The following is a 19,241-nucleotide window of genomic DNA, read 5'->3' as shown; positions in this document are numbered from 1 at the left end:
GGCTTTTATAGCAGCCGCATCACATTGTTGGCTCATGTTTAACTTGTTGTCCACAAGGACTCCAAGGTCTTTTTCGCACACACTGCTGTCAAGCCAGGCGTCCCCCATTCTGTATCTTTGATTTCCATTTTTTCTGCCGAAGTGAAGTATCTTGCATTTGTCCCTGTTGAACTTCATTTTGTTAGTTTCGGCCCATCTCTCTAGTCTGTCAAGATCGTTTTGAATTCTGCTCCTGTCTTCTGGAGTGTTAGCTATCCCTCCCAGTTTTGTGTCGTCTGCAAACTTGATGATTGTGCCTTCTAACCCTTCGTCTAAGTCGTTAATAAAGATGTTGAAAAAAGTATATACTCCTGTATATACTTTTTTACTCAGGGAAGATTCTCACATCCCAAGCATTTTGATGATCATGGCTGACATTTTGGGAGCACTGTGAAGTTTGAAGCCTCTTATTTAGCCTGGTTCTCGCAGAAGCAGAGGAAGCAGGAGGACATTTTTGCTCCCTGGCTTCAGGTAGGATTTGGCTAAGATTTGGCTAAGATTTTAAACTGAGTTTGGGCTTGGCTCCTGTGGTCAAAGTCTAACTGTTGTGTGACTGTTGTGTTGAAAGAGAGCCAGGCACTTAAGTTGATTGACAGCAGGCATTGTCCCCTGTTAATTGAGTTTCTGGGAAAGCTTTATTTGCCAGTGTGAGTTTCTGCCAGAGCCTGATCCCAGAAGGGCAGTTGGTTCTCGCAGAAGCAGAGGAAGCAGGAGGACATTTTTGCTCCCTGGCTTCAGGTAGGATTTGGCTAAGATTTGGCTAAGATTTTAAACTGAGTTTGGGCTTGGCTCCTGTGGTCAAAGTCTAACTGTTGTGTGACTGTTGTGTTGAAAGAGAGCCAGGCACTTAAGTTGATTGACAGCAGGCATTGTCCCCTGTTAATTGAGTTTCTGGAAAAGCTTTATTTGCCAGTGTGAGTTTCTGCCAGAGCCTGATCCCAGAAGGGCAGTTGGTTCTCGCAGAAGCAGAGGAAGCAGGAGGACATTTTACTAACTATCCTTTGCAGTACATACAGGAAACAAAGCAACATAAACAAATACACAAAGACGTGGTTTGTTGCAGTCTGCACATAAAGTGCGTGCATATTACTTAACTGTACAAAGATCCCACTTGGCCACCACGCTCACCAAGAGATGCAACAAAAGCAAAACATTCCCATCACATGCACCAGCTGTGGCATGTTCCGCTTTTTCACACAAAAACTAGACAACTACATCTGCTCCAAATGCAAACAGATGACTCTGATGGAGCAGAGGATCCAACAGCTCGAGCACCGTATTAAGACCCTTAAGGACATTCAGGCACTCGAGCTCTTCTTGGACACTGCACAACACGCTGCTGTAGATCAGCAGCCTGCATCACACCAACACCACCAAGACCATGATCAGGAACCTTATGGGGAGATCAACTCAAAGGTAGACAACCCTCAGGCTTGGAAGGAGGTCACCCATAGAAGGAGACGCAGGACCAGGCAGCCTCCACAGAACTCCTCTGCTCAGCTGCATTTACACAACAGATTTGAAATTCTTACATCATTAACATACAATCAGGAAACACATCTTGTGGAGGACCACAGTTTCTTAGATACCACTCAGTGGACCATCCTGGATCAATGCGCAGGGGATAGCCCTGACAGGGACAGTGCATCACCACAGTCACACTTATGTAATCATGCAAATGCTCCATCCCCAATCATAGACCAGGAGCAACAGGAACATCCTTGGGAGAGTAATGGGCTCTCGGATGTATGTCAATGGATTGTCATTGATGAATGCACTGGGGATGTTGAGGAGGAGGACAACACTTTACACCTACATGATTCACTTCAACAGGAACACTCTTCAGGGGACATACACACTGTCTTGCACAAAAGGGACCCTGTCAATCCTCAAAGGAAACAGGTCTTGGTAGTAGGTGACTCCCTCCTTAGAGGAACGGAAGCCATCATTTCCAGACCGGATGGGATGGCTCGAGAAACATGCTGCCTCCCGGGGGCAAAAATACACCATATCACTCAGAGGCTCAGCAGGCTTCTAAAGCCCCATCACCCTCCCCACCTTATGTTGATTCATGTAGGTACCAATGACACCGCTAGGCATACTTTTCAAAAGATCACAAATGATTTTCGAGCTCTGGGAACAAAGCTAAAACTGTATAATGTACATGTGATCTTTTCATCCCTCCTCCCCGTTGTAGGACATGGCTCTACAAGGGCCGGAAAAATAGTACAGGTCAATAACTGGCTCAGAAAATGGTGTCAAGAGGAGCATTTTGGCTTCCTTGACCATGGTCTACTCTTCCAAGAGGATGGACTACTGGCAAGCGATGGGGTGCATCTCACACAAGTAGGAAAACATCTTTTTGCACACAGACTCACAAACCTCATCAGGCGCACTTTAAACTAAATCCACTGGGGGAGGGGAACAACAGCCTGGCGAACACTATATTACCCACGACCACAGGGAACCGCCGTAAGGCTAAACGGAGGGCTGCACAAACACAGCAAGGACCAAGTACAGAGAGCACAATAATCCCAAATAAACAGTTCGAGGGGAGGTCACAGGGGCTTACATGTCTTTACACTAATGCTCAGAGCATGGGAAATAAGCAAGACGAACTCCAACTCCTAGCACAGCACCACACATACGATGTCATAGGCATCACTGAAACCTGGTGGGATGACTCCCATCACTGGAATTTAACCATTGAGGGCTATAACCTCTTTCACATAAATAGAACAAAGGGGAGAGGAGGGGGAGTAGCTTTATATGTCAAAAACAGTTACGTTGCAGAAGAAATGCAAGACTGTAATCCGGGAAACCAGCTTGAAAGCATCTGGATAAGAATCAAGGGAACCGGGACTCAAAAAGATCTTGTCGTGGGTGTCTACTACAGACCTCCGAGTCAGGATGAAGGACTTGATGAAGCCTTCTGTCAACAGCTGACCAAACAGGCACAAAGAAGAGATATAGTAGTCATGGGCGATTTCAATTATCCCGATATCTGCTGGAAAACAAACTCAGCCAAGAGTACAAAGTCCAACAAATTCCTCACTTGCCTTGCAGATAATTTTATGGTCCAGAAGGTAGAAGAGGCAACAAGGGGATCAGCAACTCTTGATCTAATCTTAACAAATGTGGAAGACCTGATCAATACAGTTGAAGTGGTTGGATCCTTAGGGGCAAGTGACCATGTGCTCCTGCAGTTTGCAATACAAAGGAATGCTGAAACTAAGACAAGTCAAACACGCATTCTGGACTTTAAGAGAGCTGACTTCCAAAAAATGAAGGAATTACTGAGCGGCATTCCATGGACGCCGATATTAAAAAACAAGGGAGTTAAGGATGGATGGGAGTTTTTCAAAAGTGAAATACTCAAGGCGCAAATGCAAACAGTGCCAACAAAGAAGAAAAATAAGACAAGTGCAAAGAAGCCAGAATGGATGTCCAAAGAACTTCTAACTGAGCTAAAGCTCAAAAGTGACATGCACAAGAAGTGGAAAAGGGGAGAAATCACCAAAGAAGAATTCAAACGTATAGCCAACTCCTGTAGGGAAAAGGTTCGCAAGGCTAAAGCGCAAAATGAGCTCAGGCTTGCCAGGGACATAAAAAACAACAAAAAAGGTTTTTTTGCTTATGTTGGTAGAAAAAGGAAGAAAAAGGAGGCGATAGGGCCACTGCAAGGAGTAGATGGGGTGATGGTGACAGGGGATAGGGAAAAGGCAGAACTGCTTAATGCCTTCTTTGCCTCGGTCTTCTCACAAAAAGAAAGCCATCTTCAACCTCAGCAACATGGAATGGACGAAGGATTGGGGGAAATCCAACCCCAAATAGGGAAACAAGTTGTCCAGGAACACCTGGCCACTCTAAACGAATTCAAGTCCCCAGGGCCAGATCAGCTACATCCAAGAGTATTGAAGGAACTAGCGGAAGTTATTTCAGAACCACTGGCAATCATCTTCGAGAGTTCTTGGAGAACAGGAGAAGTCCCAGCAGATTGGAGGAGGGCGAATGTGGTCCCTATCTTCAAGAAGGGAAAAAAGAACGACCCAAACAATTACCGTCCGGTCAGCCTCACATCAATACCAGGCAAGATTCTGGAAAAGATCATTAAGGAAGTGGTCTGCAAACACTTAGAAACAAATGCGGTCATTGCTAATAGTCAACACGGATTTACCAAAAACAAGTCATGCCAGACTAATCTGATCTCTTTTTTCGATAGAGTTACGAGTTGGGTCGATACAGGGAATGCCGTGGATGTAGCATATCTAGATTTCAGTAAGGCCTTCGACAAAGTCCCCCACGACCTTCTGGCAAACAAACTAGTAAAATGTGGGCTAGACAAAACTACGGTTAGGTGGATCTGTAATTGGCTAAGCGAACGAACCCAAAGGGTGCTCACCAATGCGTCGTCTTCATCATGGAAAGAAGTGACAAGTGGAGTGCCGCAGGGCTCCGTCCTGGGCCCGGTTCTGTTCAACATCTTTATTAACGACTTAGACGAAGGGTTAGAAGGCACGATCATCAAGTTTGCAGATGACACCAAACTCGGAGGGATAGCTAACACTCCAGAAGACAGGAGCAGAATTCAAAATGATCTTGACAGACTAGAGAGATGGGCCGAAACTAACAAAATGAAGTTCAACAGGGACAAATGCAAGATACTTCACTTCGGCAGAAAAAATGGAAATCAAAGATACAGAATGGGGGACGCCTGGCTTGACAGCAGTGTGTGCGAAAAAGATCTTGGAGTCCTCGTGGACAACAAGTTAAACATGAGCCAACAATGTGATGCGGCTGCTAAAAAAGCCAATGGGATTCTGGCCTGCATCAATAGGGGAATAACGTCTAGATCCAGGGAAGTCATGCTCCCCCTCTATTCTGCCTTGGTCAGACCACACCTGGAATACTGTGTCCAGTTTTGGGCACCGCAGATGAAGGGAGATGCTGACAAGCTGGAAAGCGTCCAGAGGAGGGCGACTAAAATGATTAAGGGTCTGGAGAACAAGCCCTATGAGGAGAGGCTTAAAGAGCTGGGCATGTTTAGCCTGCAGAAGAGAAGGCTGAGAGGAGACATGATAGCCATGTACAAATATGTGAGGGGAAGTCATAGGGAGGAGGGAGCAAGCTTATTTTCTGCTGCCCTGCAGACTAGGACACGGAACAATGGCTTCAAACTACAGGAAAGGAGATTCCACCTGAACATCAGGAAGAACTTCCTCACTGTGAGGGCTGTTCGGCAGTGGAACTCTCTCCCCCGGGCCGTGGTGGAGGCTCCTTCTTTGGAGGCTTTTAAGCAGAGGCTGGATGGCCATCTGTCGGGGGTGCTTTGAATGCGATTTCCTGCTTCTTAGCGGGGGGTTGGACTAGATGGCCCTTGAGGTCTCTTCCAACTCTACTATTCTATGATTCTATGATTCTATGATTCTATGATTCTACCTTCAAAAATTGTTTTCAGGGATGCTATCCTTCCTTCGCCCTACAATCCCAGTTCTCCATCTGCACATGACATTTAAAAGTGACAGATTGTTGTCATGTTTGTGTCTAATTTTCTTAGTATACTTCATACAGAAAAGAGCAAACCGTCCTCTTTTATCTTTTTTTTTTTTTTTTTAAATCTGGAACCTATTTAGATGGGAGAACATTAATAAATAAATATCCTAAAATTGCACAAAATACTCTTTTGATACAAAGATTTCTATTTCACAGATTAAGAACTACATTTATCGTTAAGCTTAGAGACAACTTTACTACCCTAGAATGTCTTTTTCTTCTGAAGCTCATAAAGAAGCAAGTTTTTAAAATCTTTGTCATACATTGAACAGGTCAGCTGACCTATTATATTTTGTCAAATAATAGCCAAATATTTTTAGATTGAAAGATATGAGACCAAAGTAATTAATAATCCTAGGTTTAATTCTTATGGTCATTCTATTCTACTCTCTTGCTTTATTTATATCCCACTCACAAACCTCCTCAAAAAACAAAATGAGTTGTTATTTCCTAATCAGGCCACTAACTTTACAAAAAAGCAATCCATTAATTTATTCAACTTCTTAACTTTAATAAACACACAAAGATAGTATCAGTGGATCATTATTTTAAATATACTAACTTGCAACTGGCTAAAAAGCCTATGCAAGCTATTGAATTATCTAGAACACCCCAACATGCAGTTCTGTGTAACTCAAATCTTTTTGCATTCCTTTTCTAATAAAAATTAGCTAAATCAAAGCTACTGCCTTATTTTATATTTCCTAATTTCCCCACAGCATGGCTCTTCAAATAGGTGGAAAAATAAAACAGCTTCTACTCTGTTGACATTTCTTTTTCTTTCCATGTTCCATTATCTCAACATTCTGCAATAGAAATTGCATACCTGCAATTACAATTACAACTAATTGATCTGCCATTTCCGATGCCATAATTAATGTCATGTTTTAATAGAGTTATAATCATTCCATAAAAATGGTTTTCATTCACCAGATTTCCAAAACGGGTAAGAATACAGTGCTCAAAAGCAATCAGCAGTTATGAGGCTCTTTCAAAATATCCCAGAAGGAACATCTTATGGTAATGATCTTGCAAAACAGATTTTTGTTGTCGTTTTTATCTGGACAGTAAAGCAATATTATGCAAGCTCTTTTTTCAGTGTGACTTACCCCCAAACATCCATAAGCATAATAAAATCAATGACTCAATGGCAAATGCATTATGTCTCCAAAAGGGTTATTTAATGTACACTTAGAGCAAGGACAAGGAAAAAGATGGTTTCAGGATAACAGATGGCAACAAGACAAAATACCATCAAACCATAGTTGTTGACTACAATTTATGTTGTGTACAGATGTTGCAACTTAAATGCAGGGATTTAGATGCCAATAAAAAGTACTTTGAGCCCACAAATTAATTTTTCATGGCCACCAGTTGCAGTGCTGGTTCATTTTTAGAACTAATTATTTTACTGCAAAAGTACATAGACCAACTTCTGAATTTAATAGTGAAGGACAGAAAAGAAAGAGAATCAGAAACAAAACATTGGAATGAGTGCCCAAGAAGAATGAAAAATATGTACATGGAGGCCCTTTCACATTCGGGGATCACAATACAACCCAACCATGTCTTACCCATCAGTTTTGATATTCAGAATGGGAAACCAACACAAAATTTCAATCCAATAAATAATTTACTTTAAGATCTGGATTAATTCTGAACTAGCCTGGGTCAGGGACAGAAAAGGAGAGAGCAATATATCGCTATATGAACATATATATGCAAGTGTTTCACAAACACACACTCCAAACAAGTCACTAAGAGTATGGATGAAGAAAAATGATTCAAATCAGTGTCACAACATCGATCAGATATTTTTCATTATAACAGACATTCTGTTTTACACCTAATAGATCATGAGTGATCTATGAATGATCTGCAATCTATCTATCCTGTCCTCTCTTTATCTATATCTAGTATTTTGTGCCTTCTCCCCAACTTGTCTATGAAACTCATTGAGCTTCAATGTAACTAATTTGGGCTTACCTCACAGAGAAGGTAAGGAATAGAGAAGGAATAGAGAACTTGGCCACTGCCTTGACTTTCTCCAATTAAGAGACATTCTAACTGTTTACATTTTAATATGATGGTCCTGATTAAATAAGAAAGAGGAACTATTTAGAACAGTAAATTCTTATTTATTAAGACTTATTTTGGCAATAAAGGATATTTTATAGGCATGATAGCCTCAATAATTGTGTTTGTACTAAATAAAACAAAATCTTGTGGGTAGTGAGAAGCACAAGTCCATGCAACATTCTACTAGATAAGGATCTTGGTGAAAGGCAGGACAAGGAAAACTCTGATTGAGGACATGATACAAGAACAGGCATATAGCCTTGGTTCAAACTAAGAGCATGAGCAAATGCTCATTTTCTTTTTGCTAAAACATAAAACCAGATCAGCATAACAACTTTATACTATAAAGTTTATACTAACCTGTTATTCACTAGTTATTCCTTAAGATCATATAAATGGGCACATCTATAAGGCTTTCCTAAGTAGGATCAAATATATCCTACTCAAAAGCCAGTATACAGGACCCAAGTCTCTTTAGAAGACTGTCAGATTCAATATCAGTTCGCTTCAACCATCTTGAGAGGCATACAAATGCAAGTGAGATTTAAGAGGAATTATTCCAACATTTTTGGGGACACAGAAAATATATACTGGGCCATTTGTATCAATTTGGGTTTTGTTCCAAAATGTCATATGGATATCAAAATCAATAGATGCTCAAGTCCCATTAGAGACAATGGTAGAGTTATATCCAATGGCTTAGATTTTGATGTGATAAAGAGCTTTCTAGCACTAAAGTTAACATAATAACTCAAAGTTGTCCTCTTCAATAAGCACAATACTACAGTTAACAAATGTGACTTGAGTGTAGAATTGTACTCAGGGAGACTCTATTCATTCATGGAGACCCTGGATGACCTTAAGCAAGTCAATCTCTTCAAGGAAGGCAATGCCAAGGAAAGCATATGGTAACGTCATCAGACGTTGATCAACTAAGACAGATGACAACAATAAAACAGAGAGGAAAGAAAGCCTTCCACTTACCTGAATCATATGCAAAATCTCTAGGCTCCTGTTTAATCATCATAGGAGGGGGGAAGTTCTGATTGATTGAATTGCCAACCATGGCATTGTGTTCATACACTGGATCATGATACTCCTGTTTAAACCCTTGTGGTGGGAAAGGGATGTTTGGCTCAGACATCTGCCGTTGGTACATTGGGCGGCCTTCCCTTGGTATGGCAGGCAAAGGAGGAAATGAATTGCAAGGTTCCGAGAGCTGACGGCGGAATCTAAAGTATCAGAAACAGAGAATTCAATTTGAAATCGAGTGATGTTAACAGAAGAAAAATGGAGGGGATGGAGAGAGAAAGAGTGTGTCAGAATCAAAAAAGTGTAGGGGCTGAGAGGGGAAAAGAGAAAGAACCTTTGTAACAGGTCAGGAGACGGTATTGTGGTGGACATGGTGCATATAAACCCTTCAGCAGAGAAATAGTAACTGATATTGTTATTGACAAGCATTAGATATTTATCGCTTGGCTAGAATTAGATGTTCAAAATTGTCCCAGATAAAGGTTTTATGAAGGCCTACCATGATCAACTATTTTCTGAACAGCTTTCTTTTCTCCACAAGTAATAACAAGAAAAAATAAAACAAATTCAACTATCACAAATATCCATGCCGAAATTTCAGATAAAGCATGAGAACCACAGCTAAAATTGTAAATTCCTCTCTTACTTCAGATACACCACAAAAATAGGAATGAAAGGGCTGATTACATAGAAAGATTTGGTAGATCTTGACACAGTACACTTCCCAGGGACCAGCTGGCTTGTTTGCTTTTCAGTTTTTAAAACCAAGATACAGTGCTCCATATCTCACCATTTTAAGTGTTGGTCTACACGTAAATGACAAATCATTGTTTCACCATAAAGAAGAGGTGTTGAATATGCTTTAGGTTTACACAGTTGGCTCTGTTCCTTGCAAGGATTCCCTACCCAGCCCAGAGTTTGCCAAAAGATATGACTCCTATATTTGCAGTAGATCAATTTCTGAATTTACCGGAAATAGGAAATTTTTTATTACTGTGAACCCTATTGTAATTAACACCTTCTGCCAGAAGGTACCACAGTGATGCTCTGGAGGACCTAGAAAATTCATAGAGGCATGTATTAGGAATTCTACATATCCTCCAGAGCAAGTTTATGGTAACTTCTGGTGTTAACATGCCATATAATCACATAGAAAATATCTAGAGATTATATGTTTTGTCAGATGTAGGTAGGTAAAACCACAAGTACTGGTCCTGTGGATATGGGGATCATACTATATATATAAAAAAACTAATTGAAGAAAGTTTCCAGTTTGGATTCAGAAATAAAACATGTTTTATTTAAACCATTTGGGGGATTCAGATATATCAGGTAACTACGGTTTGCCTGAAAATAAAAGAGGAAATGTGAAATCATTAGAAAAGGAGTGGCAACCTTGACAAACTGTCCTTAAAACACCATTTGGTAATTAACTATGACAGCTAATATGTGGCCTAACAACTCTTATATCACAACTAATACTCTTTTAAGTTCTCATATTAACTACCTGATTTTACTCAGAGGAGTAAAATTAGATGACGCTACAATACTTAAACACCCTCTGATACTAATGAAGTATTTATATAGTATGGAGCAGCATTTTCTTGTGGGAACATTTAGTCCATAAGAGTCTGTATATGCTGATAGAAACAATATTTATTGTTAAACTGAATATCATTTGCTTGAATTCAGTTACATATTAGTCTGAAAACAAATCTATTTCCCACTGCTAAAAATATTATATGCCACAGTGAAAGGAGTGATGCCTTTGTAATTCACCTACATATGTAGAAAATAAAAAGAAACATAACATTAGGAAGCAACTAAGTACATTGGCAATGCCTTCATTTTCCCCCACCCTCTTCTCTTTAGTTAAGAAAAGAAGTTGAAATTATCATTCAAAACTGTCAAGGAGTGAACTTAAAATAAGAAAAAGTCTCACTTGTAAAGGCTCAGTGGAAGTTAATAATACTTGCACTGGAAGCTTTCTATGGAATCACACCATCTGTTTATACAAGTGGCTTTGATTCGTGTTGCTGCTTGTTAGGGCCATTTATATTCCACATACTTGTGGGGTTTTTTTACGAACTTTGTTATTGGAGTTGCAGGTCTGCTAAGCCAGTGGTTCACAAAATTTTGCTAACTGTTAGGAATTCTCCCATCTTCTTTATATCACTGTCCCCTACTTTCCTGACTTTCCCATGTCCCCACTATTATGCAATTGCAGAAGAGTTGGAATGTTCAAAAATCATCATAGTACATGCTACTTTCACTAGGAATCTATGAAGAAGGTTGCCCAGTGAGTTGAGCCTACAGAGTTAGACTGGCAAATTATGGCTATGAAGGTATTATCAATATATTTAGAAGAGCACATGCCACCTGAGTAGATTGCTGTCAAACAGTTTACAGGTTGAAAGGTACTTGGGAACTATGTCTAATACAAAATACAACAGCCAGGCTATTGTCAGATATGTGTTTGAGACTATACTAGCTCACTGACTCTCAAGCCCCTTCTACACTGCCATATAAAATTCAGATTATTTGCTCTGAACTGGATTATAGGGCAGTGTAGATGCATATAATCCAGTTCAAATCAACTAGTCTGGATTATCTCCTTTGATAATCTGGATTGTATGGCAGTGTAGATCCAGGATCAATGTTCTTCCAAACTCAACTCAAAGTTCTGTTTTTGATCTAGAAAGCCCTACATGGCTTTAGGCCAAGACATCTAAAAAATGGCCTTCTTCAATATGAACCTTCTAGACATCTGAGAGTTTCAGTGGATCTATTGCATGCTCTAACGAATTAGTAAGTACACATGATAGAGCATTCTCTGTAGTGGTAACCCAACCATGGAACTCCATGCTAAGTTACATTCGGCAGTACAATACTTCATATGGCCTTCAATCCAAAGCATTAAGATACTTCTATCCTCAAGGAATACAGAAGAAAAGCATTAGCAGTATGGATTTTCTGGACAACTCTTTACGATAGTTAGACACTGGAATGATGGCCACTAACTTAGATGGCTTAAACGAAAATTGAACTTTTTTGAGGACTATGACTTTTAGTCACAATGAGTCCCTACAGGGAGATAAGGTGGGATATAAATAAAGATTATTATTATTATTATTATTATTATTATTATTATTATTATTATTATTATTATTATTATTATTATTAATCCATGACTTCCCATGAAAGATTTATGTACAGGCCAAAATGTGTTGGGATTTTTAAGACAATAATTTCAGACCATCTATAATGAGATAGAGACCAGTCTCCTTTTTCTGCTTAGTGGGTTAAAGCCTTGTGATTTGCAGGTTGGGTTGCTGATCTGAAGGCTGCCAGGTTCAAATCCAACCTGGGGAGAGCATGGATGAACTCCCTCTATCAGCTCCAGCTCCTCTATCAGCTCCAGCCTCCCACAAGGATAGTAAAAACATCAAAACATCCGGGCATCCCCTGGGCAACGTCCTTTCAGACTGCCAATTCTCTCACACCAGAAGCGACTTGCAGTTTCTCAAGTCACTCCTGACACGAAAAAAAAATCAGAAGCATTGTGTCTCACTTCACTATGCATGGCTGAATAATTCAATACCAGATGCTGGTATACTACTGAATTTGTGTCTTGCTCTATAGGCTACTTATAGACATCTAATTGGCCATTGTGGCACAGAATGCTGGACTAAGTAGACCTCTGGCTTGATTGTCCTGTGTTCTTAAGTATACATGGGAACCATAACTTGTAATTACATGGCCCATTGTGGCATAAACAAACAAATTCAAGAACACTATACTAGTTGGGGCCCCATGCCCTTCTTCATGTCGGCAAGTAAGTGAGAAGGGGAACACACAGCATTACATCTGAACTGACTACCTGAATATGTTCCGGGCAGGTTAGAAAATAACCAAATAAGTAAATGTTTGATTAGGCTTGCATAAACAATTATAATCACAATTCAAACACAGTCACAGCAAAAGTTAAGCAAAATAGATTGAGCTTAGTCAATGAATGCTTTGCCTTAGGACCTCAAATACAAAAACTAAGCAGGGTGATTTAGGGACGAAGCTGAAGCTTCGATTCAGTTTTTTAGCTTTTATGGTTTCACTCAGGCTAAAGTTATTTGAACATAGTTTGTTTTGGCAGCTTAACTTCCTTTTCCTAAGCTGTTTCATTTCAAAAGGCTCAAAGGGGGAAAACCCACACCCTTTCAATGGATACTATGCAAATTTTTAGAATAAGTAGTAATGTCTATATAGACCATGTCTATAAAGAATTTAATGAACTCTTTTTTAAAAAAAACAACACTGAGTACATTGTTAACTTCCTGTTAACCATGTCGCGCTGTAATGAATGATTTAGTACATTAGTGATCAAACTGGTTCCAAGCAAATGCATTACATGCGTGTACATTTAGTCCTTTATGTCTCACTTCCAATAGTCAACAGAATCACATATTAATTATGGTGGGATTTCAGAATTAACACAAATGAGTTTTCTTTATTGTAGCACCACATTCCTTAAAGACCTCTCTTTTGCCTCATCAATTCCTCCCTTGACATCCAGAAAGACAGAAAGCCAATAAACCCTCAGTTGTGGAGAAGTACAGAATAAGCAAGATTGAAATCTCTTTTTCCTGTCATTTATACTTCCCAAGACTTTTCACATCTCTGCTTCTGCAGTACTTCTGCATATTTAGGTCTGTGATTTAGGTACAAATATTTTAGGGGCAACTAACTGCAAACAGAGTGAATGATGGTGACTATCATTAATGAACATCAGAACACCCATCAAAGACCCAAGGAAGAACACTCTTTTACCTGTGGTCCATAGGAAAACCGTTGTCTGGAATGGGCTGTGATGGAGGCAAGTGAGCAGGAAAAACCCGGTCAGGTTTTGGATTCTGAGCCGAGTTTGGGGAGGCATGATGCAATGGCGAAACTGGAGTGCTTGATGGAGTTGATGGGTTGGAGGGCCTCATTCCCACTTGTGGCTTCTGATCATAGGCACTGCAAGTTAAATAAAAGCAGATATAAGGATCTCTGATCAGTGCCAATGTACATGGCTTGAGTGAAACAACCCCCTGAATTCAATACCTGCCATTTCCAAGAAGGACTATGTCAAAACCTTGGTTAAATTTACAGAGATGACACTCACTTCTGAAAAGGCATATATGTACAGGATGTATAGGAAGGCGATTGACCCATAATCATAAAAACAGTATGCTTAAAAGTGGATCTAATGATGCTTCAAAGTCCTGTAGCTGACGTGTGTAGCCACTCGTCACAGATTATGAAAGTAGATCAAGTGGACAAAGCATGTGGATAGGCTAAGCACTTCTTTGTTACCGGAGATTTAGTTTACAAAAGTATGGCAAAAACATGCTACAGAAAAACTGAGTTTGTATAAGAGGACTGCTGTTCTTTATTAGGACAAAACAGTGGTTGTAGAACGGAGGTGGACAAAGTGCAGCCCTCCAGTTGTTGCTGACACAACTAGTATTCATCACCATTGGCTATGTTGGCTAGGGCTCATGGCAATTGCAATCCAACAAATATCTGTATTTTGCCAATCCTTGTTTTAGAAGGTTATTGTATAGAATTTGTTTGTTCATTCAGTTTTTATCCCATCTTTTTCTAAACATGGGACTAAAAGTAGAATAGAAATGAAGCGCTGACTATAATTCTTTCTCCTAAGATTTCAGTAAAACAACATATGCAGAAATTTCACACCACCATACTAAGGCTTTCAAAAGAAAAAGCTATTAAAGAGCATAATGCTATCACACCAATTAAAAATTGTCCTAGAAGCCATTTTAGAAGTTTTGCTCTTCAGTCTACATTGCCGAAGGGAAGCAATCTGCTTGTGAAGAGATAATAGTCTCTGCAAATGCTAATAAAATGTGGTTTTTAATCATCATCCATGAACATACATACATACATATCAACTGTAAAAGTTGTTGAAATATCAAATGTGTTGCTTAGACCAGGCTCTGGAAAGAAGGCTTCTTTCAATCTAGAGCATGTAAAACGTATCTTTTTTTCAAAAAAAAGAAAGAAAGAAAGAAAAAAAACCCGGAACAAAATGTAATTTAAAGGTGTTTAAACAAACACATAGATACCTCTAAATCATGGAAAGCATAGCTTGCTCTTTTGAACCTTAGGCTACTTAAAAATGCAAACGAATCACAGATATTTAAAGGAATAGTCAAAGAGAAGTTGTTGATTTAAAATGATTTCAGAACATGCTACACAGGAGTGCAAATCTATCCATCGTTCTTCAACAAAATGTCACCAGTCTAAGGCTGTTTCTGCTATTATGTGGTTTGTTCCTTCTTTCGCTGGCCTATATTTTAAAATTTTGTTTCAAAATGAGGTGACATTTTAATTTTTTAAAAATTGTGGTAATAAGGCGGAATGCCCTTAAACTGCAAATGCAACATCTATGTACAGTACAACCACTGTAATACGTGCTCACATTTACCATGGTTAGCAAAAATCACGAATAATCCAAACTTTATACTTCTAGTGGAAGCACACCACTGAAACATACTGGAGGACCTAGATAATGCCTAAAGAGAACACTTTTCTAGGTCGACCAGCACATCTCTATCATCAACGTCCAGCAGAAACAAACAGAATCGAACATCCCCTCAGGAGAAAGTTAAATTGCCTCTGTGTCTGTCTGTTTGTTTGTCTCTGTTTGATGTGTTTATGGGCATAGAATGTTTGCCTTATATGTACATAATGTGATCCGCCCTGAGTCCCCTTTGGGGTGAGAAGGGCGGAATATAAATACTGTAAATAAATAAATAAATCAAGAAGCAGGTTGGAGGACCTAGAAAATACCTAAAAAACACACATTTTATGAGACATGGCTAAATGAAACTGCAGGTACTCACTCCATGGAATGGGGGTTGCATTATAATGTTACACATAAAAAATATTGTCCAGACTCTATTTCTGTTGTTCTAGTTTCCTTAACAATGAAGGATTATAATATCTTATTCTAACCCCTCCACTACCGCCAACCACCTCAGGACTCTTACTCTCCATTCTATTGCATATTTACCCCATGTCTACCAGTATTAGATTCCAATAGATTCTTAACACCATGTCTTTATCACTCTATAGTTTTCAGTGAAATCAATCTTGCAAAAACTGTCTACTTTACCTGACATTGTACAGGCACTTTTCCCCATAACTGAATTTGAATGGTTGTTCTTGACTACACGCCGAGCTGAGTTCAGAACATGGACTGTGGGGTTCTTTCTTGATTTTCAGCGGGAGGCCATGAAAAGCCACTAGAAAGAGAGAGAGAAAGAGAGAGAAAAAAGAAACTCAGTAAGTTCAAGCATTGCACCGGAATGAGAAAATCAATTGAGGGCAACATACTCATAGAATCATATATCCACAGGGCTAAAAGACACCTCAAAAAAGATTTAGTTTAATTGCCTACCAGTACAAGAATTCACAGTTAAGGCACCTTTCGAATGTGGATAGCCAACTCATATTATAATTTTATAATGAAAGTGTGTTGACTACTTTTCATGGTAGCCTATTCAATTGCTGAAAAAACCCCTATAATTCAGATGCATTTCATATATGACATGAGAAAGGCTGAAATGGCTGGCCTCCATAGCATTTACAGTCCATTTTGTTTTTAAAATTAGGTTGCTACTGCTCTGCATGTGGTGTCAGCAAGGCACCATCTCACCAGCATTATAATGCTACATACATTGTGACCAAGGGCTGAATTTAAACATGAGCTCAATCACGTACAATGGCACAGTGACAAGCACAATTTCAGCCTCACGCAGAAACTGGGCATCAAAAGACATCGTGCTGTGGCATACAAGCATTTGAATATAATAGGAATATACATTTCCAGATTTGTGAAAAAATGACAATGAAATGTTTAAAGATCAGCAATATGGCAGTAAAGAGGAACACAATTCAATTTATTTATTCTAAGACACACTAACTCTCTTAATGGCCAAATCTATTTAGTTTATCTTTCAAAGATTCTGTGATTTGTCCATCCAAGTTGGAGGATAATGGGCACAACTGAGATCCCCCACCTCTCTATATTCTCTTCTACATAGCACTTCTTCCCACTCCAAAAAACAACAAAAACCACATGCCTGTAATTTGTATTACAGCCACTGGACATTCAGAAGGAAAGCACAGGTGCACCGAAATATATGTCCAACAACTTGTTTAATACCTTCCAGGATTCATGCAAATGATATGCAAATCTAGCATTCATTTTAAGTCCACATACCAAAAACAAATGAATTGAATGTAGCCCTTTACAGTTTTGCATTCAAAGCGGAACAAGTAGCTTCCCCTTGGTTCAGAGAATCTAACAAAATACATGATTAATTAAATCACTGAAGTAATAATGCAATACCAAAAAGAAAAAGAGAGAGAGCGAGATGGAGGGGAGATAATTGTAAGGAGCATCTTGGAGTTTGGTAGTTTGGAGACACCAAGGATTTTTTGTACTGTTAGGGCTCTTATCATTTAAAATAGCAGCATGGTTCAGATCCCAGTTTATTAGCAAAGCAACAAACAATGGTCCATTTGTATTAGTTTTTAGTTGCCATAAATAACATTAGAAGTGCCATACTTAACAGAGACAGTCACCATAGTATGGTTGTTTGAGACCAAATCCCAGTTCAATAGGATTCATTATTATCCATCGTCTCCTGTCACTGCGGTAAATTTAAGAACATTACTCCCTGTGGATATATGGGTTCTACTATACAAGTAATGTACTGGTTACACCTCTCCAAACACCACTTCTGACAATGATGAATCCTGCATGTACATGACTCCTCTATCATCACCCCTCCAGAAGATGGGATTAGCCATGCCCCAAAAACAAAGGGGCCTACTTTTCACAACAATTCCTTTCCCAACTGAGCAGTGGCAGGATAATGCAGTGACATCCTAGTATCATCATACCATTGATCAATTACAAATGTCTTCTTAATAGATGCCAAATACACAATCAGGCTTTCAAATATATTTCTCAGAATTACGTTTTTAAAAGCCAAAACAAAAACATTTCTGACATCTTCCGTTTTTAAGCATAATTACCTACCCATCCCCAACACAGAAAGCAATACTGGTCCTGTTCTCTCTCCCAACGTCCTTGTTTTTGCTTCCTTCCTTGCAGCTCATCTTCCCTGAGAAATTATGTCCTCCTTTTGATTCTGAAGCAATGGTGAGAACAGAGACTCTCACATGACTATAATCCTTGTGTGAAGATATGCTTGTCTATCTAAGTAGGGAGAACTTAGCTAGGTGGCTGCTATCAGCCAGTTTTCCAGCTCACTGGAATAGGCACAAGCAAACGCAGCACATTCATTTTGTGCAATTTGCTTTACCTTCCCACATGGAGTTGGTGCATGTAAAAGGCTGTTAAGTACTAAATTATTCCTTATCAAATCACCATCATCTGGAGTCATGATCAACACTAATTAAATTACTTTCACTGAACACGGCTCCTGCCTGCTGCCTCAACTGCAAGGTACGTTTTCTTTTGCTTATGTTACAGGGTTAGCTAGGCCCAAAGTAAAGAGCTAGGAGGCTGTTACACTGGAGTTTTAATTAAAAAGTTTATCCTACCTACTTTGGGTTCTCTGAGATGGAGTTTCTCATATCAGAAAGGTTGGCTGGTTTATTTCTCTATCATTTCCATAAAACTACACATAAATGGTACAGAAACAATGCTTAAAGAACTATCCCCTAGTGCAGCACTTCTTGATGTATCAAATGTAAGGGATGACCAGAATTCCTCCCTCAATTTTCAGGGACCCCCAACATATCTGTGCCTCTTTACTATGACTATTCCTTCCTTTCTTTCCTAGATGCTTTCCAGGAAATGGCAGCCAATGGCTTTGGTGCAAATACTGTATTGTTTAGATTCATACAAACATCTCTAAAACAGGATCTATCTTAGAATCACAGGTCCTTTTTATATATTTAACTAAACCTGTTTTTGTTGGTGGTACTGAAATGAATGGCATCTTAGAATCTAAGAAATACGGCAATGGAACTGCTCCAAGGACCACTACTTTGAGTAGCACTGCTGTTGTGGATCTCACTTGAAGCTTTCATCTTCAATGTTGAAAGAGTTATGATACAGTTATACAATATGAATAAACTTTCAAAGTTTCCCTAGGTAAGTTTACTAGACAATAAATAGTAATACTTGTGCAAAATGGACACAAGGGACATGCTTATACTTCAGTGTCTACATGACCATAATTACAATAGACCAAATGCTAAAAGATTTCCTAATTTCTACAGTCAGAAATAAGTCTTCTATCTTCAATTTTCCCTCTGTTTCAAATACATTTAAACAGTATGCTCTATTGGAAATATTTGAAACTTTATTTGAACTGGCAGGATGTATAGATTCGTGATCATCGATCGCCTGCCATATGGAAAACAGTTTTAAAAAGTATATTTGGGAAAAGCAATCTAACTATCCAGTTCTCTATTCCTTGAAATATTGGGGGGGG

General features: G+C 39.2%; 1 protein-coding gene across 10 annotated transcripts in view; it reads right to left on the bottom strand.

The window, feature by feature from the left end:
* Positions 1-19,241, bottom strand: part of etv1 (ETS variant transcription factor 1) — a 115,398-nt gene that overhangs the window by 32,462 nt on the left and 63,695 nt on the right. For all 10 annotated transcript variants that reach the window (XM_062984288.1, XM_062984285.1, XM_062984286.1 and 7 more), the window contains 3 exons: positions 15,881-16,010; positions 13,528-13,716; positions 8,656-8,903 (listed from right to left, as the gene is read on the bottom strand). In XM_062984288.1, the coding sequence (XP_062840358.1) occupies positions 8,656-8,903; positions 13,528-13,716; positions 15,881-16,010 (567 nt within the window). The remainder of the gene's footprint in view (positions 1-8,655; positions 8,904-13,527; positions 13,717-15,880; positions 16,011-19,241) is intronic.

Source organism: Anolis carolinensis, chromosome 6, assembly GCF_035594765.1.
Source record: "Anolis carolinensis isolate JA03-04 chromosome 6, rAnoCar3.1.pri, whole genome shotgun sequence".
NCBI classification, from domain to species: Eukaryota; Metazoa; Chordata; class Lepidosauria; order Squamata; family Dactyloidae; genus Anolis; species Anolis carolinensis.
The sequence above is the reverse complement of the archived record's forward strand: the minus strand, read 5'-3'. Positions and strand labels throughout refer to the sequence as shown.